At 42.5% G+C, this 27,616-nt stretch overlaps 1 protein-coding gene across 1 annotated transcript; it reads right to left on the bottom strand.

The window, feature by feature from the left end:
- Window positions 1-106: 106 nt before the first annotated feature.
- LOC146980362 (casein kinase I-like) lies at window positions 107-27,616 on the bottom strand. Its single transcript, XM_085788659.1, has 7 exons — window positions 26,811-27,616; window positions 26,403-26,509; window positions 18,668-18,794; window positions 17,740-17,838; window positions 6,367-6,450; window positions 1,247-1,421; window positions 107-183 (listed from the first exon to the last, which is right to left on the bottom strand). Exons 1-7 carry the CDS (start codon window positions 26,931-26,933, stop codon window positions 107-109), a joined length of 792 nt encoding a protein of 263 aa, XP_085644785.1. The 5' UTR covers window positions 26,934-27,616.

The following is a 27,616-nucleotide window of genomic DNA, read 5'->3' as shown; positions in this document are numbered from 1 at the left end:
TTTCGAAGCGTTAGATTTGCGGGTATATCGGTTTAAATTATGCTCGATACCCTGCAATCCTGCAGCAAATTTCAGGCCCTGGGCAGTATAGAGCAGTGTCGTACCTTTAGTCCCTGCCATGGCAGACTGTTCTGTTGAAGTACATCAGCACGTAGCCTAGCGACTCCATGTCATCGCGGCGGACTGCAGACAGAAACAGTGTTATTTGTTAAATGCAGAAACTGTGCATTTTTTCATCAGAATAATACAGAGTAGGGGTTCATGATTACTTGTTTTCACAATTAATCGCGCTATCAAACGCCACAATTAATTAATAAATTGTAAATATTCTTAAATACCGTCACTTTCCAAAAAAGATGATGTTGGAAACACAGAGGCAAATGTGCACAAAAGTGAAGGTAATTGTAAAAAATTACTGGTCCATTTACCTAACGTAACGTACAATTGGTAGGATTTAAATGTTAGCATCTCATTTGTGATACAAAACAAACAATCAATTATCAATCCTCTCTTGTAATTTCAAGCATGCTCTGTCTTCTCATCTCATGGTGACCTGTTCCTGTTTTCACTGAAGACGCATTTCTGATTTTGTTGATCTGTTTACTAATCATTATATACTGTCATTTTAGTCCCAGTGTTGACCTTTGTGGCCCTACTATGGTTGTTTTGTTTTGTCCCAATGTAAATAACTGTGTTTGTCCTTGTTTGTACTATTGTTTTTGTCTTTTTGGTTGGGTTTGTTTTGTTTGTTTATTTGTCTGTTTGTTTTTCTATATTGTTGAGAACATGTTTGTCTGTTGAATCTATGTTTGTCTATATGTTTGGACCCCCTCGAAAACAAGATGATACATCTCAAGGGGTTTTATCCAAATAAACAAATTTCAATAATTTCAATCAATTAAAATAAACTTAAACATTTGGTATAGGTGACAATTAATGATTTGAATATTTAAAAAACACTTCCCCTGGAGGATTAATAATTGTTTATATATATGAATAGTAGATACTTAAAATATTTAGTGTAAAAATGTGTAATGTAGTTATATATTTTGACTGCATTTGATTTTACACATTCATATGTTGTGAAATTAATTAATGCATAATCAAATCGTGATAATCGTAATACCGCGATTATTTCTCTGACAATAATCGTACAAAGAAAATCTATAATCGTGACATCCCTAATACAGAGTGAGACTGAGTAGAGATTTCGAATTTAATTACTGTCATGGAAACTAAAAACAACAGGCTGAAACCCTTATGTGAAACATGTGCACAGACCTCTGTTCAATGCCCAGATGTGCATTGATGGAGGCATAACGTGCTGTGCCGGTCAGGTTCTTGTCTTCTCTGTAGGGGATGTGCTGTCGTGTTCGGTTGTCTCGGTACTTCTTCGCCAAACCAAAGTCAATAAGGAACAACTGATGGAGAGAAGGAGAAGACAACAAATGGAGGTTATCCGTCAATGGCGCCCAACAGAAAGGAAGACAAACATGCCACAGTTCTTCAGCAATTCATTCATAAAAACCCTCTCTTTCATTTTCAAAACTGAAAAGTGTAAATCAAAAACAACAAGTTTGTCAGTGATTAAAGCAAATCCTTGTGATGATGGTAAAATGTGGAGGAGAAAAGAAAGTGTCATGGCAACAGCTACATCCCTACATAAAACGTGAAGTCACCCCCTCTGAGCTTCGGTTCTGACACTAGCTTCCACTTCCAGATGTGACAGCTGCATCACACAGGTGTTCCCAAAAAAGCTTCATTCCAATTAACAATAGGGATGCCGTGGTCTGATTAGTGAAGCCGCAGCAGAGTACAAACAACAGTTATGATGCCATTAGAGTAGGATGTCACAATTACTTGTTTTCACAATTAATCGCGGTATTAAAACGCCACAATTAATTAATTAAAATCGTAAAGATTCCTAAATACCGTCAACTTCCCAAAAAAGATTATGTTGGAACCAATATTGGCAGATGTGCAGCCAAAAAATAAAAAGGTAAATGCTCAGATACTGGTCAATTTAATGTAACATTGAATTGGTAGGAATTTAAATGTTAGCGTGTCATTTTTAATAAAAAAAAAGCAAAACAAAACAAAAAATGATTAAAATAAACGTAAACATTTGGTATAGATAACAGTTTATGACTTGAATATTTCAAACATTTCCCCTGGGGGGTTAATAATTGGTCATATTTTAATAGATACTTGAAATATTTTGTGTAAACAATGAGTAATGTCATTATATTTTGACTGTATTTGATTTTACACATTCATAGTGTTGTGAAATTAATGAATGCATAATAATCGTACCAAGAAAATTTATAATTGTGACATCCCTACATTAGAACATATCATCATAAGGCTGTGACACCTCACCGAGGCTGAAAAAGCCCCGTGTCGTCTATCAGACTGACCGACCGCAGCTCGCTGTCCTAACTGTCCTAAAGCCGTGCTGTTTGTTTGTTTGACCATCTGATAATACCGACGCTCTGACAGGCTGTTGTTGTTGTTGTGGAGAACTGGGGCCCCGAGTTCACAAAAATGTTTCACAGACTGATCTGGTCTTTAATGTGGCTGGTTGATCGGTGGAAATGCCAGTCAGACTGTTTCTCAGATTCCCACAGGTCTGGACCAGTGCTGGTACTCAGAAAGAAAGAAAGAATCAGCTGAGCAGCAACACCAAACAACAGGAAGACATGGCTCATGTACAACGTGTTGTTTCCTAACATGAATCAGGAGAGAACAATGAACAAGGTCTTTTTTTTTTTCTTTTCACCAAATTGAGCCTTTTCTTTTTAACTGGGTTCATTTGTCCCAAGTAAGTAAACGTCCTGCGACTGATTTTTCCAAAAGGTCAAACATGTTCTGCGGAGAAATTAAAGGGATAGTTCAACATTTTGGCAAATTGGCCCATTGCCATAATCGCTATAGTCATAGCAGTAGGTTCGTTACCTTTAATTGTAGGTGTAAGCTATTTTCAGTACGGCGGAGCGCAGCAGCTGGCTGCTCAGAGCTACGCTATGGAGGCTCAAGGAATTTCTTGGTTTCCCTCATTAAACTCATAAAATTCAACATCCCAAAACTCCACAGCGCTTTTGTAGACAAGTTGTGACCTGCACAACCACCACGCTATGAGATAATGACGGAACGATACGAAACGGAGCCGTTTTCGAGGTAAATACAGGGTAAATACGGAGACTGCTTGCTGAAAAACTGTCCCTGAACGCAACGCGCATCAGCGATTTTGTATGAATTTACCTCGAAAGCGGCTCCGTTTCGTATCGTTCCGTCATTATCTCATAGCGTGGTGGTTGTGCAGCTCACAACTTGTCTACAAAAGCGCTGTGGGGTTTTGGGATTTTGTATTTGATGAGTTTAATGAGGGAAACCAAGAAATTCCCTTAGCCTCCATAGCGTAGCTCTGAGCAGCCAGCTGCTGCGCTCCGCCGTACTGAAAATAGCTTACACCTACAATTAAAGGTAACGAACCTACTGCTATGACTATAGCGATTATGGCAATGGGCCAATTTGCCAAAATGTTGAACTATCCCTTTTAACAGAAGTCAATGCTTGGATGTGGTTGCTTGGTCTGCCAATTATTTTTTTTGTAATTCTGAAGAGTACCACAGTCGACTTTAAAAAGCAGTTGCGGACCTGATTGCTGTGCAACAGAAACACACAGACGTCTATATCTGATATCTGAAGTCACGAGACACAGTCAGCGATCTGTGTTTGTGAAATCGGCCCCTGAGCTGCTGACTTCTCCTCCTCTATCAGAGTGACACGTGTCGTCAGTGGGATCGTCAATGACTCGCACTACGGTACGCTCGTCAATCACGCACAAGATGAATGTGTGCTAACTGCTAATCCAAACCAAGATATAGGCTGCATGTTACAGACCATAGTGGCCCCATGACACAGACAGTCCCCTGTGCAACACAGTGTGCTACCGTGCATGCAAGCCCATACAACACATCTGTTGTCATGTCAAGGTTTCATCTCATTTTAAAGGGATAGTAGCATTTTTTTTTTTTTTAAAGTGGGGTTGTATGATCTACAAATAGCCCCTAAGTACTTTAATTGCAGTAGAAGACTCTCTGCACTCCTCCCGTTAGCAACGCCAGCCCATAATAGCCCTGCCCAGAGATTTACAACATACAGTGTTGTGAATGGACCCAAAGAAACGGCCTATTTTCGTGGCCTAAAAGAGGTTTTACCTGAAAAAAAAAAAATACACAGTTATATTATAGCGAACAATGGAACTGTGTATTTTTTTCAGGTAAAACCTCTTTTAGGCCGTGAAAATAGGCCGTTTCTTTGGGTCTGTTCACAACAATGTATGTTGTAAATCTTGTTGTGATATTTACCCCAAAATCGTATATTGCTATAATGTTTGGGATATTGACATTTGCCTTATTAATCTGATTGTCATGAGCTTATCATATGTCTAAGGCAAATGTCACTATCCCAAACAATTATAGCAATATACGATTTTGGGGTAAATATCACAACAATCTCTGTATTTTTTTCCAGGTAAAACCTCTTTTAGGCCGTGAAAATAGGCCGTTTCTTTGGGTCCGTTCACAACAATGTATGTTGTAAATCTCTGGGCAGGGCTATTATGGGCTGGCGTTGCTAACGGGAGGAGTGCAGAGAGTCTTCTACTGCAATTAAAGTACCAGGGGCTATTTGTAGATCATACAACCCCACTTTTAAAAAATAAATGCTACTATCCCTTTAAGGTTAATGTCACAGCTAGCATATAATAATAATAATAATAACAACAACAGTAATGTAAAGTCACAAGTCTAGACAACAGGATGAATATTGACGTCCTACTGCAGACGACAGCTGACTCACAATCCTGACAGGAAGTTTCAACAGGAACACAACACGACACAACACAAGTCCTTTCTCCTCAAACTCTACGCACCGTTACTGAACAGTGCTTTCACACAGAGGCTCATATTCTCCCACGTCCCACATCCACACACACTTTTAACGTACTACAACCACCACGTGTGACCAAACCAGAGCAGCGTGTGTACAGATTCAGACAAACTAACTAACTACAGGTGTGTAAATGTCCTCTTATTGACCAACTGTCCAGCTATTGGTTACTCTAAAACGCAGGCTGCTTCAGGGACCCATTTTCATTTTACAGTTAGTGTGAGGGTGTGTGGATAGAGCCAGGCTTTCCACTTTGTGTACTTCAGGCTTCAGTTATATATACACAGTGCTGCCAGTGCATCCATCCATCGACTCATCATGCACCACACCGAGAAAAATACAACAAAAACAAAAGCTAAAAAGGAAAATCCTAGTTATTATGACTCAACAGATTTTAAAAAACACATCAAACTGAATCCAAAACGGCCTGATCGACCTGGAGCAGCAGCAGCAGAAGCGGCAGCAGCGAATGTGAGAAACTTAATTCCTGCGTAAAAGCGTGTGGGGAGTTTACACTGGCCTGAGAACAGTTTGAAGAGCCTTCAAAAAGAAGAGCGTCGTGGTGAGGTATGTTAACGCAACTTTCACCAAATCTCTTGAAGCGTAGTAGTGAGTGGGGGGGGGGAGTGAAAAGGCCTGTGGGGGGGGGGGCTACTACTGCTACAGGGACCTGAGTGACCCCCGTGGAGAAGACACGGAGGTATTAAGACCCTGGCAGTCAGTCACCATTGTCTACCTAAAAACACTGCTGTTCTTATGTGCAGCTTTCATTTCAGTTCATCTGGGTCTTTGTGAAAAGGCAGATACAGATAAAAAAGGACATGTTTTCTCTAAGCTGTCATTGAACTATCACTTTGGAGGTGTGTATATGTAATAAATATACACATACATCTATATAAGATAACATTTTCTCTCCCATCTTTTGTTTTGTTTCACATTCAACATGATCCACATGGTCTCTAATTAAACATCAGTTCTGCATGCCACTTTTTTTTTTTTTTAAATCTGCTACCTGATAAAACAAGGACTGGATTGAGATCAGGCTTGGTTTTGGTTTAATGTGAATTAGTTTAGAATGACTACTGAGCAAATGTCACATTAAAAAAGAGACAGGTGTTACTAGAACTGGTATTTAATTCGAGAAAAGAAGCCATTTGATAGGAGGGACAGGGGCCCCTTTTTATAGCAAATGGGGACAAAAGCTACTCCCTTGGTATTGCTGATGGAAAGTTTAGTTTGCTCCCCCACTGTAATGAAGTGCACACTGGGTGGGGGGGAGCGCATATTCTGGGTATTATGAGTGCGAGATGGGTGCTGGTAGTCTGATTCACTTTAAACCAGTGTAGTTAGGTATGATTGCAAAAGCGACAACTGCTGTTGTGAGGCAGCTGGTGTTGTGGTAAAAGGTCACACCTGGTTTAATCCTGAGAAAGATGGGTCCTGAGAAGAGCTAACAGCCAAGCTTCTTTTCCTCTTCCCCACTGACGAGTCTAAACACTAGGGCAGACAGTAGAGGGGCAGGGGTCAAAATCACACAGCCGCTATCCACCTTCAGTCACAGTTAGCATGAGTACAACGGGCACTTCTGGTTGCACCCACATGGTTTTTTTTTTTGCTCCCTTTGATACAACTAACAAACAGTGTCCTGTACAGCTCATCCTGTACATCCCCCCAAAAAATAAATAAATAAAATAAAATAAAAACTGGACCTACACAGGCAAAGAAATCCACTTTAGAAATCTTTGTGGTACAGATGTGATCATTCTGGCCATCGGTCCAGAAGAAACCACGTGGATGTGATTTGCTTCTGTCAGGACGACCGTGGAACGATCAACCCTGCACGACAAGAGGCCAAAAGTGGTGTCCCTTGTTTAGCTTAATGTCATGTCTGACAGAGACAATAAAGGCCAGTGCAGACAGGCAACACCATGGCTCAGGAAAAGACCTAGGACAGGAAGGGAATTGGGAGTGAGGGAGGGAGGGAGGGAGGGAGTGAGGGAGGGGAGGGGGCAAACAGTAAAGGAGCCCATGGTTGTCCTTTCTCCACCAGCAAAACAAAGACTGTATAACAAATATCTGCTGCCTAGTACGAGGGGTTGTTGACGAGGCCTCCGAGGGGTGATGCATTATTTTAATAAAGTTGTTGGCAGGCCTCGGCCGACACACGGAGAGTTCCTGTGTCTTGTTGTTTACATGAGTTACTTTGGTTGTGTGCAGCCAGACAGCCAGCCTAGCATGGGTTCAGTCTATCTATCTATCTATCTATCTATCTATCTATCTATCTATCTATCTATCTATCTATCTATCTATCTATCTATCTATCTATCTATCTATCTATCTATCAGGTGGGTTAGTATAGTAGTAATAGAGAAGCTGATGAACCCGCTGTTAACTGTGTCATCGCCGAGATGAGCTCTGAGCCGCACCAAAGGTTAAAGGACAATTCCAGTCGAATTCAACTCGGGGCTGTATTTTCATATCATTTTAGGTCTAAAAGAAGGAATCTGAAGATTTTCAGTTTTAATGTCTCCTGTTTTGCGGTAGCTGCGTCTGTCCCTGCATCGCCACGGCAGCAATGAATGGGAAGTGGATGTAAGTTCCACTGTTTAGGCTGTTTCCAGCCCTCAAAGCCGCATTTTTTTTTCCACAGACAGCGTCAGGTGGAGACTCAAACATGCACCGAGAAGTTTATTAAACTTCAAGCAAGCCGACATGTTTGTAAAACTAGATCTAATTCAAAGTCTCCCGGAGTCTCGCGCGAGCCCGAAGTTGCAGTGCTGGTGTATTCAGGCGCAGTCGGAGCTACCGCTTGTGTCATAAACACAGGAATATCAACTCTTGACTTGCTTCAAGTGTACATTTTTTTCCACAGACAGCGTCAGGTGGAGACTCAAACATGCGCCGAGAAGTTTTTTTTTACTTGAAGCAAGTAAAGAGTTGATATTCCTGTGTTTATGACACAAACGGTAGCTTTTCCTACTGCACCTGAACACACCGAGCACGGCAAACTGGGTCTCGCGCGAGACTCCGGGAGACTTTGAATTAGATCTAGTTTTACAAACATGTCGGCTTGCTTGAAGTAAATAAACTTCTGGGTGCATGTTTGAGTCTCCATCTGACGCTGTCTGTGGAAAAAAACTGCGGCTTTGAGGGATGGAAACAGCCTAAAGCAGCGGAACTTACATCCACTCCCATTCATTGCTGCCGCGGCGATGCGGGGAACAGACACAACTACCGCAAAACAGGAGCGATTAAACTGAAAATCTTCAGATTCCTTCTTTTAGACCTAAAATGATATGAAAATACACCCCCGAGTTGAATTCGCCTGGAATTGTCCTTTAACTCACACGTTTGCTGTGTAATCATGACAGAGCTCAGTAGTATATTTGATTTTTTTAAACACTTTTACACATACTTGGCTCACATCATAAGCTACCAGGACAGCAGCAGCAGTCCCAGTGTCGGGACTGAGGTTTAATTTGTGCCACTGTCTTTTTTTCTTACTGTTCTGTTTTGACATGCACTGTAAAAACCTGTCTGTTATCAGTCTGGCACGCTAAAAGCTGACATGTTTCTGTGGCCTGTTGCACACTGGAACTTTGGACAAAGTGCGACGTGGGACGAGACTACACAGCAAACAAGCTGCTCTCAGCCTCAGACATCAGTGTATTGACCACACGTGCCTGCTGACTAGAGGAATCCATTCCCCAACTACCTACTGTTGTGTTTTTATTGAATGAAAATTTGCCAGTTAATAAGTGGCAGCTGATCGGACTTGGTTGTTAAAGGGATAGTAGCATTTTTTTAAAAGTGGGGTTGTATGATCTACAAATAGCCCCTAAGTACTTTAATTGCAGTAGAAGACTCTCTGCACTCCTCCCGTTAGCAACGCCAGCCCATAATAGCCCTGCCCAGAGATTTACAACATACAGTGTTGTGAATGGACCAAAGAAACGGCCTATTTTCACGGCCTAAAAGAGGTTTTACCTGAAAAAAAATACACAGTTCCATTGTTCGCTATAATATAATTTATATATATATATATATAAAATTGTGTTTTTCCTGCACTTTGAAGGGCTGGAAAAAATTATATCATAGCGAACAATGGAACTGTGTATTTTTTTTCAGGTAAAACCTCTTTTAGGCCGTGAAAATAGGCCGTTTCTTTGGGTCTGTTCACAACACTGTATGTTGTAAATCTCTGGGCAGGGCTATTATGGGCTGGCGTTGCTAACGGGAGGAGTACAGAGAGTCTTCTACTGCAATTAAAGTACTTAGGGGGTATTTGTAGATCATACAACCCCACTTTAAAAAAATGCTACTATCCCTTTAACTTTGCTGTGTATAAAATAGCCACCCCACAAACCTAAAACATTCTTCAGACTTGTTTTTACAAATCAGATCTCAAGTCGTACTGGGCCTCGGCTGGCCTGATGACATCACCGTATGAGTACAAGTAATGGTACTACGGACCGACAGCAGAGACAGGTCGTTAGATAACATGTTTGCTGTGGTCTAAGTATGGAATCAGAAGAGAAGCAGTGTGCAGTGCACCCTACAAATCAAGGGCTGACTGAACTGAGAGATGAAGTCATGACGTTAAAGCTGCCCTGTGGAGTTCTGCTCATTACGAGCCATCAGCCGTGTTTTTTTTTCGAGTAGGCTACTGCAACAGTCAGCCTGCGCCGTTCGATGACGTTAACCCCCCCCCCCCTTCCCTCCCTCCCTCTCCGAACGGTAAGTGCAGGTAACCAGGCAACCAGGTGACTGGCGAAGTAGGAAGAGAAAAAAAAGTTGTGGTCATTCAGCTTTGGCATTTATTTAGGGGTGTGACCTTATAGGCTACATGTGTAAACGTTTACACGGAATTAAACTGTAAACGTTTAGTAAAAAAAATCCCTAAACGATATCTAGGCCTACACGCAATTTATTTTCATATTTTTATACATAGGCCTACATTTTGGGGGGGCTGGGTGAAAAATAGTCCCGCACACTGTCTTAATTTAGAGAAAACTATGATTTAATAAAAATGATGCTGTGACGCGCTTCCCTCCTCCAAAATGTGTGTAAGTGCGTTTTTTCTTTCCTTTTTTCTTGTCTTTTTTTTTTTTTTTGCGAGCGAGTGTGATGGCGCCGCCACGCCGGTCAAACATTGCTTTTCTGGTTGCCAAAAAATATTCTAAGCAAATATAGCCTCCCTAAACACAAAGAAATAACCTTAAACGGATTGAAAGGGGTGTCTCGGGACATTAAAGACAGCCGAGGACTGACGAGACGCCTCTGTATTGCTCCTGCCCGGTCTGTCCTCCTCTCATCCGCACTTCAGCACCTGTCCTGGGCTGCACCGTGTCGGCTCGGCTCGGTCCTCGTTTTAAATGACTTTACTCCTTTTAAAAGTAGCGTAAACAATTTACTGTTCTGATCACTCATACGCGTTTATAGTTAGGCAATACAGTGCATTATCATTAGTTATACTTCAAAAATAAAGGACGGTGGAGCGAGCCAAGCTGTAGCCCAGGACAGGTGCTGAAGTGTGGGAGAGGAGGGAGAGACTGGGCTCCGCGGGGCTCTTGCAACTTGCGGCGGATCAGAGAGGGTGGAGGACCGACATGACAGGGGGTCTTGTGGTCCAGGACCGCGGAGGTCAGCGAGAGGGGGGGGGGGACTCTGAACGCTCACCGGGCGGATCTCCAGTTACGGTGCGGTGCGTGTCGGGGGGGAGGCGGGCGGGACGAATCCGCCGTCGGGTCTCCTCCGCTCCGGTGTAACACCGGCACGGTGGCTCGGTGGCTCGGTGTCAGTGCTTCCACCGGCTGCATATCAGACTAAACAAAAATAAGATAACATGTTCTTCTTATCTTCTGTTTACCAGCGCTCTAAACTCTACGTCAAATCCGAACGTTGCGTTGCATGCGTAATGCAAACGTAATTCCCTGTGCGACAGCGCGGGAAAGTCGCTCCTCAGAGGCAATTGCGCTCCTGGGTAAACCAGGGACTGTTGTGTGGTGGAGATGCGTTCAATGATCATCCTAATAAGTCGTTTGGCAGTGGCTGCAATGTAACGGACATTGTTTTATATGTATAAACTCCACAGGCCAGCTTTAAGTTTGGGCTGGCTTCTGTTTCTGTTTCTGTTTCTTCAAAAAGGAGCGAGTGTGCCTCCATTAGAGCTGCACATGACAGATCTTTCTGATTGTATGAGGGCTGCTACTTGTTGAGTGACAGGTGAGCTTGCCCATTAGGCTCTAGAGCAGGGCTATTCAACTGGCGGCCACATCCGGCCCCGAACCAATGTCCGAGTGGCCCGGCTCGTGGTCACACATGAGCACCGTCCACGCAGTGACAGCACGCCACGCTACGCTGTCCTTTTTTTTTTTTTTTTTGTCTTTTTAAGGGAATGACGTTTAATTTTAACGCAACTAAATAGGCTAAGTTACTTGCAATGGAATCAGAACAGTAACTTGATTAGGATAGCTACTTTTCAAAGGAATAATCCGTAATCAAATACTTTCCCAGAGTAATTTGCCCCAAATGGCTTTTTGCTCCTTGTTTTTCACCAATCAAAATATGTTAGAAAAGAAATCTTTGTTCATCTTTAGGCCTAATTTTAAGACTAGGCTACATTCTACATAACCCCCTGCTGTAAACCTCAGTGGAAACTCAGAGGACAGTAGGCCTCGGGAAACTTTTAGTTCATAAAAAAAAAAACTCCAATTCAAAGCATTAACAGCTAGGACTACTACTATCACTAGGTACTACTTTTATTGACTCATTCTCTTTTTTCTGGCTGTGTAGATTTGTTTTTAATAGCTAATGCTGGGTTTAAAAAATGCCCCTCATTTGTCATAACCTTCTTATTGACCGCTGAAAATGTCCGGCCCGGCTTAAGGTCTCGGTTTTAAAATCTGGCCCCACTGAATTTTTAATTGAATAGCCCCGCTCTAGAGGCTATAGAAGGTTTCTAGTCTACCTCAGCTGTCTAAATATGCAACGATCATACAGATGAGAAGCAAAACTGGAGAATCAACAACAAAAAGGGGGCCAAAAAGACTGTAGTTCATGTCAACCTTGAGCCCTGTACTGTTCCAGTCGTAGTCCAGGACCACTTCTCTCTGCTGCTCCACTAAACACCTCAACACACTGAACGTCAACAGTCCAACTCTGAGCTCTTCAACCAACAACATTCACCTATCCACCACTTTATTTTCCCATGATCCATTGCGTCACACCACAACAGAAGTCGGTTTTAGTAGCATTCTAGCGAGCGGCTAACTGGTAGCGTTAGCCACCGGTGTAGGCACCAAATGTGATTTAGTCAAAACCGTTGTGACTTAATCTGATGTTTGTTAAGTCTAAAAAACGAATTATTGAACAAACATGACTATTTCTGTGTGCACGTTTTTGTAACTAGTCATGGTTATCGTAGTTGTTAGCTTTGCTGCTGCTGACAGCTAAGCTAACAGCAGCAGCTAAGCTAACATCAGGACGTCAGCTGTTAAAACCCTCCCGTTGTCGGACACGACATGAAACTACTCCAGTTAGCTCAGTCATGTTGGAACTAGGATATCCGCTGAAAATATATTATTTTCATGGGCCGTTTATTGAGTTATTGTTTATTGACACTGCTAACGGCTAACAGCTAACGGTTAGCCCAGCTAATCTAAAATGTTTGTTCAACAATTGGTTTTATAGACTTCATAAACATCAGTAGTAGTAACGGTGATATAGTGACGTGAAAATGTGACATAAAGCTAAAAACTCGTCCGTATTGTTCTCATTAAAATTACGTGATGATTATAAATAAAGTCATCACGGCCGATGTCTCTCAACCAGTCTGTGCTATCAACAATACAGTAACGGTGGAATGGAGCGTCATGGCGACACCCAGCGTCATTCTCCAGAAAGTGGTGGATACATACACAGACACACGGCTCTGCCCAAACTTATATTCACAAGTGGGTCAGTTGTCTTGCAACAAAAAGGCACAACATGCTAAATTATGCGCAGAAAAGCCCTGTTGCCATCCAACACACTTAGGGGGCCTGCGACTTCTGAAACTGAGATCTCGTGGCACGAGATTTCACGACGTGGGGTTGCTTCTGGTCCGGGTGAAAGCTGTCTGGCAAAGCCGTATCCAGCTGCAACAGCAAGACAGGGGTGTGACAAAATTAGCACAGCAAAGGTGCCCCGGCCACTTCATTCACATCGTTTGTGTGGCATCGCCGTAACAACCGGCGGTTGTTATGGCAATGCCTGCAAACTCGCCCACTTTGAGTTGCACATGGGGTCAAACATAGCCAAAGTTTTACAAGCAGCTGTCACTGACTGGGAGCTTATGAAGGCGTTGCTATTGTGACTGATAATGCAGGTAACATGGAAGTGGCTGTGTGCAAGGCAGGACTGAAGCCACACATTAAAGGGATGTTTCAACATTTTGGCAAATTGGCCCATTGCCTTAATCCCTTTAGTCATAGCAGTAGGTTCGTTACCTTTAACTGTCGGTGCAAGCTGTTTTTCACTTAGGGAGGGGGGGGGCAGAGATACAAGCTGCTCAGCTAACGCTACAGAGGCATATGGTATTTCCAGGTTTCCCCTCATCAAACTCAACAAATACACAATCCAACAACTCCAAAACGCTCTGGGTGGACAAGTTGTGACCTGCACATTCACCACGCTATGAGATAATAACACAACGTTACCACACAGAGTTGTTTTAGAGGGAAATACATAGACGGAACTACATTCCAGACACGGCTGCTGGGCGGAGTGATTTCAAAAGCAAAGTAGTTCCGAGTATTTGCTTCATGTGTCGTAATGTTACATAATTACCGTATACGTTATTATCTCATAGCGTGGTGAATGTGCAGGTCACAACTTGTCCACCAGAGCGTTGTGGAGTTTCATGAGGGAAACCCGGAAATACCATGAGCCTCCGTAGCGTTAGCTGAGCAGCTCACGTCTCTGCCCCGCCGATCTCAAAACAGCTTGCACAGACAATTAAAGGTAATGAACCTACTGCTAAGATTACAGGGATTATGGAAATAGGCGAATTTGCCAAAAATGTTGAGATATCCCTTTAAAAGTGCTACACCCGCGGTGTAGAGTGGGTCACTGGTGTGTGACGTGCGGCTGTTTTTCTTCCATCAGAAGCTGCTACAACTGCAGACAGACACAAAAGTGCTTGGTGGCCGTTACCGCGCGATGGAACAGCACCTTGGATACGCTGACTGTGAGCTGCAGCAGCAAGCCGCCGTGTCAGCACATCCCATCGGCCCCCGAGACACAAGACACAGCCTGCGAAACATCGACGGACTGGACAGACAGCTGGCATGTCAGAGATGCCCCAAGAAGACCTGGTGAAGCTCCTGTATCCTTTGAAGACAGCCACCACTATCTTTATGTGAGGGGGAAGAGCTCCCACAGTGTCTCTCATTGTTGCCACTGAAGGGCAGGACTCAACACGGCATTTCTACTGGCTTTTCTTTGCATGTTTATCTTGTGGAAAGGAGTTCAGTTAGGTCACGCACAGCTTCAGTTAGAAGTAAGTAAGCAGCTCATACATTCACAGTGCTTGCATACTGTTCTGTCTTTTACAGCATATGATAATTCATTACAATTCAGCAGATGTAACATTCATCACAAGATGGCTACACCTCTAAATGCACCTGCAGTGTTTTGCATTTTGTGACTGCCAGTCATAAAAAGACTATTTTCCCTGTCAAATGTTTTGTCAGTCAAGTTTTCTTAGAACTAGCATTAAACTCTCATCTCATTCTAATGAACCCAGTCTCATGCATGGTCTGGTGATCTGAGTGGATCTCCACAGCCCTACTGTTGGACGACTGCTTGCTTCTGGACACCAGCTGCTTTCACTCATCTCAAACACAGAATGCTGCACAAACTCTGTCACCTGGCACAGACAGAAGCAGAAAGGCAAAACAGGCCCTCATCCAATGATGGGCTCGTGTATTTCACAGTATGTCAGATATATGTGGCATAAAAGCAACAAAGCGCTGTTAACAACAGCTGATTGGTCAAATGCTTTGCAATGGCCCAGGTTGTCTGCTCACAACGTCAGTCTGGCCGACGGCCACCAGGCACATGGCTGCGTGGAAGGAGACGGCTGCTCAGCATCTTCACACCGACTACTGGGATGTCTGCTCAAACTTTAAAAAAGCCTCTCAGGCCTGTGTTAACATGGATTAATAACATCTGTGTCACAGTAAATAGTGGACCCACAGGTTTGAAATGATGTGTTGACAACATTTAGAAAACAGCCATTACATTCACAATATGCTGCTGCTACGTGACTAAAGGGACCCATCCTTCTGCCAAGACGTCCGTCTCTTGATCTCGCTAAACAGTCAAGTTAGAAACACTTCTATTACATTTAAATATCCCATATTAGACTTGGTGGTTTGTTTACACTGTTAATGGATGTTTGTCTGCAACAAACAGAGCAGGACTGCAGTGTCAGGGGTGGAAGGCTGTCACTTCAGTGGAGGTTGGGCTTTGACTACACAGCTGCTCTGCAGCAGACACACACACACACTCACACACACTATTTAGGACGTTGATCAAGTGTACACCCGAGGCTTTATCTTAACCAAAATGTTGCCTGTCTGCAAGGCTCAAAATAATGGACACAAAACATTCCATTTTTGGGTCAGGCAACTTGACTATAAACGTCTGACCAGAGGCAAACAAATGACATCACAGGAAACAAAATGTTTTGTTGTGTGAGGAAGCGTCTCTGACCCTGATGCAGCAGCATGCCACCTCTGGCTGACATGGCTACTATGCTTACAGAGACCAGTCACAGCACATGGGCTGTGTGACTCACTGCACCATCACAGCATCACTGGTCAATTACATATTTTATGGAAAATAGATGCTACAATTGACATATATATAGTATATGAATTCAAAAAGTGCAGAATGAACAGCAGTTGACACTGGGTCCATCCTGATGTTAGTCTGAGCCTATGTTGGATTGTAACTCCAGTCCAAGTCAAACAAGCTGCATGGTGCTTTATTTTCTACATTACTGTGTGTTCACAAAGTCTTCAGACCCCTTCACTAGCTTCATATAGTTTCATACATTTTCCCCTTATTAACTGACCCACAATGTCCCATAATGACAAAGTGAAAACTGAATTTTATAAACTTCAGAAACCTCTGGTCGGGACCATGGCAGAAAGACGAGCCTGACTCTGAGCTCAGCAGCAGCTCCTTCGTCCTCATCGTTTCTGTTTATCACACGTTGATTCCAGTGATCCTGAGCTAAAACTTCAAGACTCATATTTAAGCGTCTGAATACTCAGATCATTCAGTTTTCAATTTGTCATCATGGGGATGGAGGGTAGACTGATGAAGGGAACATGTTGATGAGATGATTAGAGTGCGAGAGTCTCATTTATGTCACATTATAGATACTGTACTGTGGCAGCCATATTAGTTGAAGACAGTTTTTTCACAACCTGTCTAACATCTTTTTTCTTTTGTCTCTCTCTCTCTCTTTCTCTCTTACTCCTTACTCTTTCCTTATGAGCTTATGCATTATTATTTATTTATTTTCCTTATTTCCTTATATTTTACTGTTTAATCTCTTACTTTTCTACTTATTTTTTTCATTATTGTTGAATTATTTTCCTATGTTTTTGTTTTTAAACCGTAACAAATTTGATCTTTGAATATGTTGGGTGAGGTTTTCATATAAGCCCTCCTGGGTTTCATACCTCCCCTTTGCACATCCCAGTGATGTTGATTGTTCATGTTGTTTTTTTTTATATGATATTGTTCGTGCTAAATAAATAAATAAATAAAAAAACATCTATGACAGATGATCCAGGAGCAGTATAAAGGTTCGTTTCCACATAGTTTTCTCTCTCTGTGTTGGAATGTGTTCCAGACACACCTGTCACCTGCCCAGCGTCGTGCTGTGAAACCAGAAAGACCAACTTGCCAGGCAGTGTGAAGGGACACAAATGACTTTGCTTGTTTAAAACATGATTAACAGCCACTTACTTTGGCATAAAAAAAAAAGTTTCAGCAGGATAAATAATCACTGGAGTGTTTCAAACCCACACTGCTCACTGGGCATGTGTCTGCTGCTGCTGGCTGACTACCAGCCTGACGATACATTACCTCAAACATCTATCTGAAGAGTTAGTGTGACTCAATTTGTCTGCATTAGTGAAAGAGCGACCAATCACAACTGCTGATCCTTGGTCTGTTTTATCAATACAATCTATCCAGTCTTCAGTCCTGTCCTGTCTGTTATTTTGAGAAAGAAGAACTGTGTGTGTGTGTGTGGTTAGTTTTGTCGTCTATAGGTGAAAACACTGAACCTACAGGTTTTGACTTGGAGCGAGCTCACAAATAATTAGAGGTTATTATTATTATCATCATCTAAGAGTGACATGCAGGGGTACATTCCAACTTGGTGTGACTGATTTAAGAGTTAAAAGAAACCTGTGGGACTTACTATAGCAATCTTATGACACAGACACTGATTTTTAAAAAAAAAAACCTACATATTTTACCTTTACTGAACTGCAAAGTGCCATAGTTTCAACCAGAAATATAATTCTATTCTGATTTGTATTTGTCCCGTCCTCTCTTTGGCCTATTTCTCATAAGAAATGAAGGATATGTTACATTTGCTACTGTTTGCAGGCTCACAATAACATAACATGCCATGGACCGAGTGCCAACAGGCGGCCATGACATGTCCAACACCATGCTGACGGTACAGTATGCACAGGGTCCGGACAGGCCTCTTACCTTATTACAATGACGGCCGATCCCCATGAGGAAGTTGTCTGGTTTGATGTCTCTGTGGATGAAGTTCTTTGTGTGTACATACTCAATTCTGCTGATCATCTGGAGACGAAAAGGAAAAGTCACAGTTAACCATTTCACTACCGTCCTTCACCGAATCAAAACAGAGAGACATAGAGGTCACACATGTGGACCACTGACAGGCTTTAACACAACTTTCACCGAGGACATGGATTGGTGAGAGCGAGAATATACTGTACATCATGACCCATATTATCAGTTAACATTTGTGTCTTTCTGCAATTTAATTAAAGGGATAGTTCACCCAAAATTCAAATTTCACTCATTATCTACTCACCCTCATGTCCATATAATGGTTGTGAATGGATACCAACTTTCTTTGTCCAAAAAGACACACCAAAAAACATCCAAATACCTCCATACTGCTCGTCTGTAATGTCCCTCTTGTATTGAAGCCCCGACATGAGAAATTGTTCAGAAAAAAATTAAATAAGTCTATATTTTAAGCTTGTTTGTAGCGGAAGCTCCCAGTGTCTCGGTTCACTGCTCTTCCTGTGTCAGTGAAAATCTCGTGGAACAGTTTCTCATGTCGGGGCTTCAATACCAGAGGGACATTACAGACGAGCAGTATGGAGGTATTTGGATGTTTTTTGGTGTGTCTTTTTGGACGAAGAACGTCATTATATGGACAAATACTGCTGTTCTGACCCCCCGTATCTCAGAGAAGGAACGGAGGACTCTGAAAACTCTCACAGCTCTTAGTCGACATGAGGGTGAGTAGATAATGAGTGAAATTTGAATTTTGGGTGAACTATCCCTTTAACATTTGTGTTTTTCTGCAAGTTAAGAGAAGGCCTATTCTTCTTCAGACCTGTGTGTGTGTGTGTGTGTGTGTGTGTGAGAGAGCTACCTGGTCTGCCAGCATGAGGACCGTCTTCATGGTGAAGCGGCGCGAGCAGAAGTTGAACAGGTCCTCCAGACTCGGTCCCAGCAGGTCCATGACTAGGACGTTGTAGTCCTTCTCTTGGCCATACCACCTGGTGACACCACAGGAACACCAGTTTCAATTAGTTGTTGTGGGTTTCTGTCTGAGGCTATTTGTAGAGAAATGTGGACGTAATTGAACTTAATTGAAACCAGCTTGGCTGTCCAGAACAATGACAAAAGACAAGACAAGTCACACACAAGCTCACAGCAGACCCCGAGAGATGAGACACACCAAGTAGACATGACAGCTGCTTAGTCATCAAACTAACTATTCAAGTTCTCGTGAGGCTGCTGCGGTTTTTTTTTGCTGCAAATACTGATCAGTGAGTGAGATTGGCCAATCCTCGGGCGGCAAATAATGTTACAAGATAAATATACCATAGCCACATCTTGGAAATAAAAATCCCATCTCTGACGGTATGTGGAAGTCTTCTATGGTGTTCTCAGAGCGGAGGGAAGCACTGAGGCATGCTCTCCCTGTATGTCAACCATCAACAAATGAGCTTCTAGTATTGCTGTGTATTTAGGATACATCTGTTTGTTCTTGCTTTGTTTTATTTGAGATAACAAGTTAACCCTTGGACCACCGGGGACTCTTGTGTTTTGGACTGTGACTGCTACCGCCCTGTTGTGTTTACCTTATTGGAGTTGAGCCTTACTGTGATAGGTCTGTTTTGCACCTGTATTATTTGTTGTAGTGTGATTATTTTCTCTGAAAATTAAAGCAGAAGTAATCGATCCGGTCGTTTTCGCTAATGCTGCGTTCCAGGCAGGCTTTTGAAAACGTAAATTACAGCTTCAAGTCACAACTTACGACTTTGTAGCGTTTCAGGCAACCCACTCGTGTTTTTCCGACCTGTTTTACCGGTGAAAGTCACTATAACGGCCACTCGTAACTTCTGACCCGTGAACTCGTACCAGATCGAACTGGTACCACTTCACAGGTCGGAAAAACACGAGTTACAGGTTGCCTTGAACGCACCATAACAGTCCTCGTCCCTACGTCGCCACATTCACGGCGTTCCTTGGCTGCACACACAGCCCTGCATGCCGTTCTCTCTCCTCATTGGATAAAAACTGTAGGATACGATAAATGTTTTCTCCTCGGCTCAGAGCAGAGCAGAGTGACTGACAGACCCGTGTTTCAGACCAAACACTCTATAGAAGTGATTGCTGTCGGAAGATACAACTATTTAAGACTTATATTAACACAAATATATCACTTACTTCTGCTTTAATAAACACACTTGTTTGAATCTGATGTTTTGGTGGCCTGGCGTGCACTGGGTGGGACCGTGCTACAGTGCTTCTGTCAGCTGCTGACATTCACCACAGGTGACTAGAAGCATTCATTCATCCACTGATCAAACGTTGAAAAGGGAGAGATGTGGAAACGCAGGTAGAACACAGGAAGCATCAAACTCCCCGAGGACGACAACAAACCAAAACCACTGAATCTGTTAACACACTTTAACACTAAATAGAGGCCGCTGTGCACACACACTCACTTTCATAGGCAGTTGTTTACAATGACAACAAGATAGTGTGAAAACGTTCATGTGTGCAACACAGATGAGAGAATAGTTGTTGCTCCTTATTTGGTCAATCCATGGCCCTTCCTGATCACAGTCTATCAGCCTCGTCCACACCGCACACCGCACACCGCACCGTCACTTCACAGCAGAACAAAGTCAAGACAATAAAACACACTCAAGTCTTTTACTGCTGTTGAAGAGCAAGCTTTCTGTCTCCATGACAACCTGCATGTCTCCTAAAACAGTGGTTCTCAACTGGTGGGTCGGGAGCCGTTCTGGATGGGTCGCGGACCCGTTCTGGATGGGTCGCGGACAGCTGGTCAAAAAAGTAAATAATATTTAATGCACATCTGATGTTGGATATGTCTTTTATTTTGAAAAATAACTTATTTTGAAAGGCACACGAGACACGTGAACACATGCAGTTGTAATGCTCCTCCTCACTTTCTTATTATTTGCTCCATTTGCTCTGAATGCAAAGATATCAGTTTCTTATTAATGTGGCCTGATGCAGTGAATCTTGTTTTGTTTTGTGGGTCTTTATTTTGTGCAATTTGATATTTATTCACTTTTGTGAACATGCTCTGAATGCAGAGATGCATTAGAAGTCAAATATATCGTTTTGCTGGTCTCCATTTTGTGCAGTTGGATATTTTTTTTATTCACCTCCATACATGCAGTTGTCATGGTAACTCCTCAGTTTCATTCATGTGCTCTGAAATGCATTTTGCTCAATAAAGATCAAAATTAGTTTTTAAAGGTTTTAAAAAAAAATTCTTGGTTTGAATTCTATAAAAGTGGGTCGCGACTTAATGACCATGGGACAATGTGGAGCCCAGAGTGAGACTAGTGGAGAACCCCTGGCCTAAAACAGAGACTTTTCCTGCCACAAGTCACAGCAGCACTGCTACCTTCCTCTCTGTTCAGTCACAGATGACTGGCCTGCAGAAGTTTGGGGCCGTGTCCATCTCTTTATGGTGCAGTAACAGTTTGTAATGTGTGTGTGTGTGTGTGTGTGTGGGGGGGGGCTGAAGACTCATGACTAAACAACAAGCAATGGAGACCCAGTCCTATGGAATTGCACAGACTGTTACTATCGTCGCCATAAGAGTCTGATTAACTTGTAAGAGGCTCCTTGGTACAAGTCAATTTTGGACAATGGTTAACCTGCAACTTTGAGGCTTCCAAACGTTTGAAGTTTCTAAATCTGTACTTTTTCTGGACCCTAATTTCCAGACTACAAATAATTTGTGGCATTTGAGTAATTAATTCGATGTGTATCATGTAAATAAATGATGCAATTAATCAGTTGTTTTCATTATTCTGAATTTGTATGACACTAAATCATTTCCAGGAGATTGTAGCTAGGTACAACAGCACATACAAACTAATTGACCCAAATAACTTCAGATAAGACCAATCCCTGATTAGCATTAAGATAAATATATTTCCATACAATAGTTTCCATTTTCAGTACTAGAGCCAGTTGTTTAGCCACTGTAAAATCCTCACACTGGCCATAATATTTGTAAAGGCATGAATTATCCAATACCAATATTAACTCCCAACAGCATGGCCCTAAGCTGCACAACTGAAGTCAACAGGTTTAGACTCCACCATGACATCAACACAACGCACTCAGCTGATGGAAAAGGTCTTAGTAGTTGAACGACTGAGGCTTTGTTTAACATCCTGTGTTGCTTCAGATTTAAACAGTTAACAGTAAATGTGTGATTCACTGCTCGCCCCTATTAGTGCTTTAATGAGCCACACACACACACACACACACAACAGAAACTGCTGAAGTAGTCATGGAGAAAACAAGGTGTGTTTCTGAGTCAGGATGAGACTAGCTCGTACCCGTGATTTGGCAATTCTACGTTCCTGTACCACCACAAGTATTTTTTTAACCGGCTCAGACCTGAGAACCAGCAGCAGCAGTTCTCAAGAGGCCGACAGGAGAGCTGCCGCTTGTTTAGTTTAATTTTATTAGTTTAATAAAGGGACAATGTGCAATTACATTAATCATTTAAAGGAAAAAAATGAAAAGATGGTTGCACCAGATTTAGCTCCCAGCTAATTTCCATCTGTAGTCCCTACACATGACATAAAAGTGATAAAATACACAGAATACAAGCTACTATACAAAGCTTGTCTGTCAGCTTTTCACTTAACACCAACAGTCCACTTTCTCAGACAACAGCACTTCATATGAAATGATGCAAGATCCTTGACAACAGCAATATTACCAGAGAGAGAATTCATATCTGGTTATGTTCTTCTCACCGTGAAGGGACTTGTACACACACGAGTACACCATTTGCTTATTGACAAAAAGAAAAACACACACGGGGACAGTCCTCATGTCAGCTGGTGAAGGATCTATAATGAATGATACATTACTGAGTGAGAGCTCTGCTGTAGCTTCAACTCTGTGAAAATAATGGCTTTAAACTTTTCTGCTGCTGACTTTCAGATGATCTTGAAGAGTGTCGATTCATTTGTCACACTTGATTTTCTTATTCCAGCTTAGTTGACCTGTCCGGGAAATCTTTAATACCCGTTTTAGAATTTGACTTAAGCGTCCATTACGATGGGGGAACCACTCTCCATCAATAATGTGGCTTTTAGTGTTGTGATCTCATTCAATATATTCACATTCTCTGTCCCCAATCTGCTGCTTTCCTTCATCGCGTGGTGGTATACAGGTGATATATACAGGTTAAGCTACATTCACTTTGTTTGAAGAAGTGGTACGGCAGATTAACGAGCACAAGAAATTCTAATTCCAGGGTTTATACAGGAATCTTGAAGTTAATTCTAATACCCTTTTAAGACTTTTTCAAGACCTTCTCAATATTTTTCAACACCTCACCGCCACTTCAAGCTGTAACCATTTACATCAGTGACACTTTTAACGTAACAGTTTTAGTTTGTGATAAAGACTATAGACCACTATGATGCTACAGAATTCAAAATAGGCTGGGATAAGGCAAAGTTTATCAAAAAAAAAAAAATTCTTTTCTTTTTTATGTACCAGTTCATCTTTGTTTGTTTTTTAAATGAATAAATTCACACACTTTTACAATGTTTTTTAGGACTCAAACTCTTGGACAGCCAATTCTGAAAATGTAAGACTTTATATAGTCGTGAGAAGACTTTTTAATACTTTTTAAGGGTCTTAATTTCCCCCAAATTGATTTAACACCTTTTAATACTTTTCAAGACCCCGCGGATACCCTGAATTCACAATCACCCACCGGCGTCTTAACTGGAGCCAAATGCTTCACTTTGGGGGTGGAAAGGCAAAGGCAGAGCGGGAGAATGAGGAAAAGGCCCGGCTACAGTCGAGTTGGTGGTGGTGGTGGTTGACTGCATAAAAAGTTAAGGCAGGGTGAAGTCGGGGTGGAGGAGGGGCAGCAGGACCAGCAGGTTTGACAGGCTCTAACAAGTCCCCGCTGCAACATGAAGCCAGCCAGCAACACCGGCACAAAGATTCAATGAAAATGAACAGTCCCTGGTTGTTGAGCAGTAAAAACTTGAAAAAAGAAAAAGAAGCTTTGCCTTAAAAGCTGCAGAGAAAAAAAAACAAAAAACAAAAACGGACTAAAATACCCACAAGCACGGCTGACTTCCCCAGCCTCAGCTGATATTCATTGTCCTGCTGCGAGTGGAAATCTGGTTTAGGGTCTGGGATAAAAAGCTGCCATTTTCCATCCTGCATCCCAACCTAACGGCAGCAGCAACAACACAAATAGCATATGGCAAGAGTCTGGATGCAGGTCGGCCGCACAATGTGCTCATTAAATTCCAAACAGACGCTACAAACATCTTTGATTTTGTTCTTTGTGGAGTTTTCCTGGTCTCAAATCATCAAATCACGTGGCTCCCGTGAATCATAGTAGTTGCGCCGGCTTTGCCACGCATTTATTACAACGCACTTCCTCTTTATCTACAACAACGTGTGCTTTAAGTTAGCAGCACAGAGAGGGGGGGGGGGCTGCTCACAAAAACGCACGACGAGCATTCAAGCCATGTGTGCTTCTATCAATGACAGGAGAGACAGCTTACACCAGGGCTCATTTGTGAAGATGCGGAGGGAGCTCAGGTTTCAACCCAGTCACCGTATCTTAGTGATCTACACTAATTGTGTCCGTTCAGCCGTGTGCCAGCTGTACTGGACTGTATATGGTCGAGTGTGTTCGCGGTCTGAGTCAGCCTGTTTCTCTTGTCGGGCCATTCAGTCAAGTAGACAGACAGCAGGTTAGTCTGTCTGAAAACTACCAGAATGTGTAAACTAATAGCTTTATTATTATGATTTCATGAGGATGAACCATGAGACGGTTAGAGGGATAGTTCACCCAATATTCAAATTTCACTCATTATCTACTCACCCTCATGTCGACTAAGAGCTGTGAGAGTTTTCAGAGTCCTCCGTTCCTTCTCTGAGTTACAGGGGCGGGGGTCCACGCAGCAGTATTTGTCCATATAATGGTTGTGAATGGATACCACTTTTCTTCGTCCAAAAAGACACACCAAAAAACATCCAAATACCTCCATGCTGCTGGTCTGTAATGTCCCTCTTGTATTGAAGCCCCGACATGAGAAATTGTTCCGAAAAAAATTAAATAAGTCTATATTTTAAGCTTGTTTGTAGCGGAAGCTCCCAGTGTCTCGGTTCACTGCTCTTCCTGACCGGCGGAACAATTTCTCATGTCGGGGCATCAATACAAGAGGAACATTACATACGCGCACTATGGAGGTATTTGGATGTTTTTTGGTGTGTCTTTTTGGACGAAGGAAAGTGGTATCCATCCACAACCATTATATGGACAAATACTGCTGCGCGGACCCCCCCGTAACTCAGAGAAGGAACGGAGGACTCTGGGCGAGGAATTTTGGGTGAACTATCCCTTTAACTAATGCTGTGTCCACCCTGTTCTAATTACAACATGGATTTCCTGTCTGCTCAACAAAAAACTACACAGTGGTGAAAAGGTTTTCTCTTCATGTAGCTGTAAAGAGATTAAAATAATTTTTTTTTAAAAGAACAGTGATATACAATATATATATTGTATATCACTGTTTATTTGATCCACTAGTGTTACATTTCTTTTAAGCTTAGCTCTGTTCTATATACATATATGTGTATAGAACAGAGCTAAGCTTATATGTGTGTATGTATATAAAACATACAGAGAGAAGGTGGTAGATATAAGCTACGTATGTATAGGCCTGTGTGTGTACATTAAGTTACCTACAGTAGCCTACTTCCACTTTTCTACAGCTAGTGGTCAGTATTACCATCTTCCTTCCTGGCTGAAGGTATACACAACATTTCCCTATTTATTTTTTATTTTTTAAATTAGCAGACAGACGCCACAGACTCATAGATGTGTGTCTGTCTGTGTGCAGCTGCTCCGCTGTAATCAACCGTCTGCAGCAGCGACATGAGCGACGTGATGAAGCCCAGCCCGGAGCGCTCACACACGGCCACACATTGTGTTGTTGTGGGCTCCTCTCCTCTCCACCTACTACTACCACGTCTTGTGGGGCTACTCCCGAACTCCCAACACACTTCTATATACAATAAAACATATCGTACGATGTTAACAACGCGAAATCACGCGGTAAAAGGCACACTAAGGACCGTGGTGAGGGCTCAGATTGTTGATTTCGCTTCTGTAGCTCCGCCGCCATTTTCTAACAGGGCAAAAAGGAAGGAAGACATGTTGGGAACTAACACAACAAAAGAGGAGCGGCCATTTCCAACCACATAGTTGCTTTGCTCAGATTAAAGCAGCTGCTAGTTGCAAGATAACAAGCACAACGCTGGCTATTAACGCTGGCGATACGAAAAGCAACTTGACGTACAATGTGAAAACACGACGGCATTTTATTAAAACGTTCGCGGAAGAATCCACCGTCAGTAGAATCGACTAAGTCCCAGTTACAAGGCAGATTAGCAGGCCTGCTGCCAACAAGGTGGCTGCCACTCCGACATTACTTCTCCCTACGGCAAAAACCTTACCGAACCATAATATATATATATACATATGGCCCAATTTGTTACTTCATTGTCAGTTTTGGACTTTAACAACGTGATAAGGTCTCCCCCCTTACCTGATATGTGGAATCCCGACACCCCCTTGCAGGATTTTGTACAGCTTGCTTTCGTATAACAACTGTGGATGTCTGGCTTTCTGTGACTCCAGTTTTACAGCTACCTCCTGAAAAATGGCACACACACAACACACAAACATAACATTTAGGCTACATTTGGTAGTAAAGCTCCTTTCATTTCACAGTGCCAGTTACAGTACACTAGACTCTGTCACATTTACATATTGTAAACTATGAAATAACATTTGGCGAAATCCATTTCACAGTTTAGGTAGGTAGTTTCAGACTTGTTAAGTTAACCCACAGTGCTATGTTGCAATCAACCTCACATATTGTGTTCATGTTGGACTGACAAGTAACTTACACACAAATATATAGGCTATATGATGATGCAGTAAATTAACTTACCTCTCCATTTGTGATGTTGATGGCCAGATATATGTCGCCGAAAGATCCCGATCCGATTTTTCGGACCAGCTTGTATTTTCCACCGACTATAAACTCGGCTTTGGAGCCACTGCTGCTCGCCATAATATCCACCAAATGACGATCTCCTCCCGATTCACTTTAGGAAATTCTGTGTGGCAGTGTGGCCCGATTGTCAGCAGAACATACAGAGACCTGGGTGTCCACTTGGTAGTCGGTGGTGGTGGGGAGGGGAGGTGGGGGTAATTATGGATTAGCTGTTACTCCAAATAATATTATCAACAACGACGATCGAAGCAGGTAAGTTGGAAAAATAAAAAAAAAATATCCTGGCGTTAGTTATTCCCTTTTATCACAGGCTAGTAGCGGCTACAAAATCTGAATCTGCATTAAAATAACCCTCATTCGACAAAACACGGTCTGCCGTGTCAGTATCGAAGTATATACATCCAACAACTAAATCCGTAAAAACCTACGGCCTTCGACAACCACCCAGCTACCTCGAAGTAGCAGCAGCAGCAGCAGCAGCTAGTCGTATCTAACGCTGGCTAACGTTAGCATCAAGCTAACGCTGTCACAAGGACCGCCGCGGAAAAAAAAATCTCTCCGGACCTCCTCCGTGGTGAGGGGGGCAATGGTTTGCCTTTTCGCTAACACGTCCGATGGTGTCGTCGCCTTTTTTTCAATCTTTTTCAGTCCGTTTATCGGTCGATTTCGACAAACTTGAAGGGGTCGCAGCCGTCTCTGTACAAAGCGCAACCCACTCACGCCGCCATCTTGTCTTCTCT

The sequence above is a fragment of the Trachurus japonicus genome, chromosome 10 (assembly GCF_045865225.1).
Source record: "Trachurus japonicus isolate A0001 chromosome 10, Traja_1.0".
Lineage (NCBI taxonomy): Eukaryota > Metazoa > Chordata > Actinopteri > Carangiformes > Carangidae > Trachurus > Trachurus japonicus.
The sequence above is the reverse complement of the archived record's forward strand: the minus strand, read 5'-3'. Positions and strand labels throughout refer to the sequence as shown.

Bases quoted from the DNA above. Each gene is read 5' to 3' on its own strand.
- LOC146980362 (XM_085788659.1), bottom strand. From the start codon at position 26,933: ATGGCGAGCAGCAGTGGCTCCAAAGCCGAGTTTATAGTCGGTGGAAAA. The intron at 6,451-17,739 runs GTAAGAGGCCTG...TGTCTGCCCTAG, and splicing joins TCGGCCGTCATTGTAATAAG to TGTTTAGACTCGTCAGTGGG. The intron at 184-1,246 runs GTTGTTTTTAGT...TTCTGTCTGCAG, and splicing joins TCACATAAGGGTTTCAGCCT to TCCGCCGCGATGACATGGAG.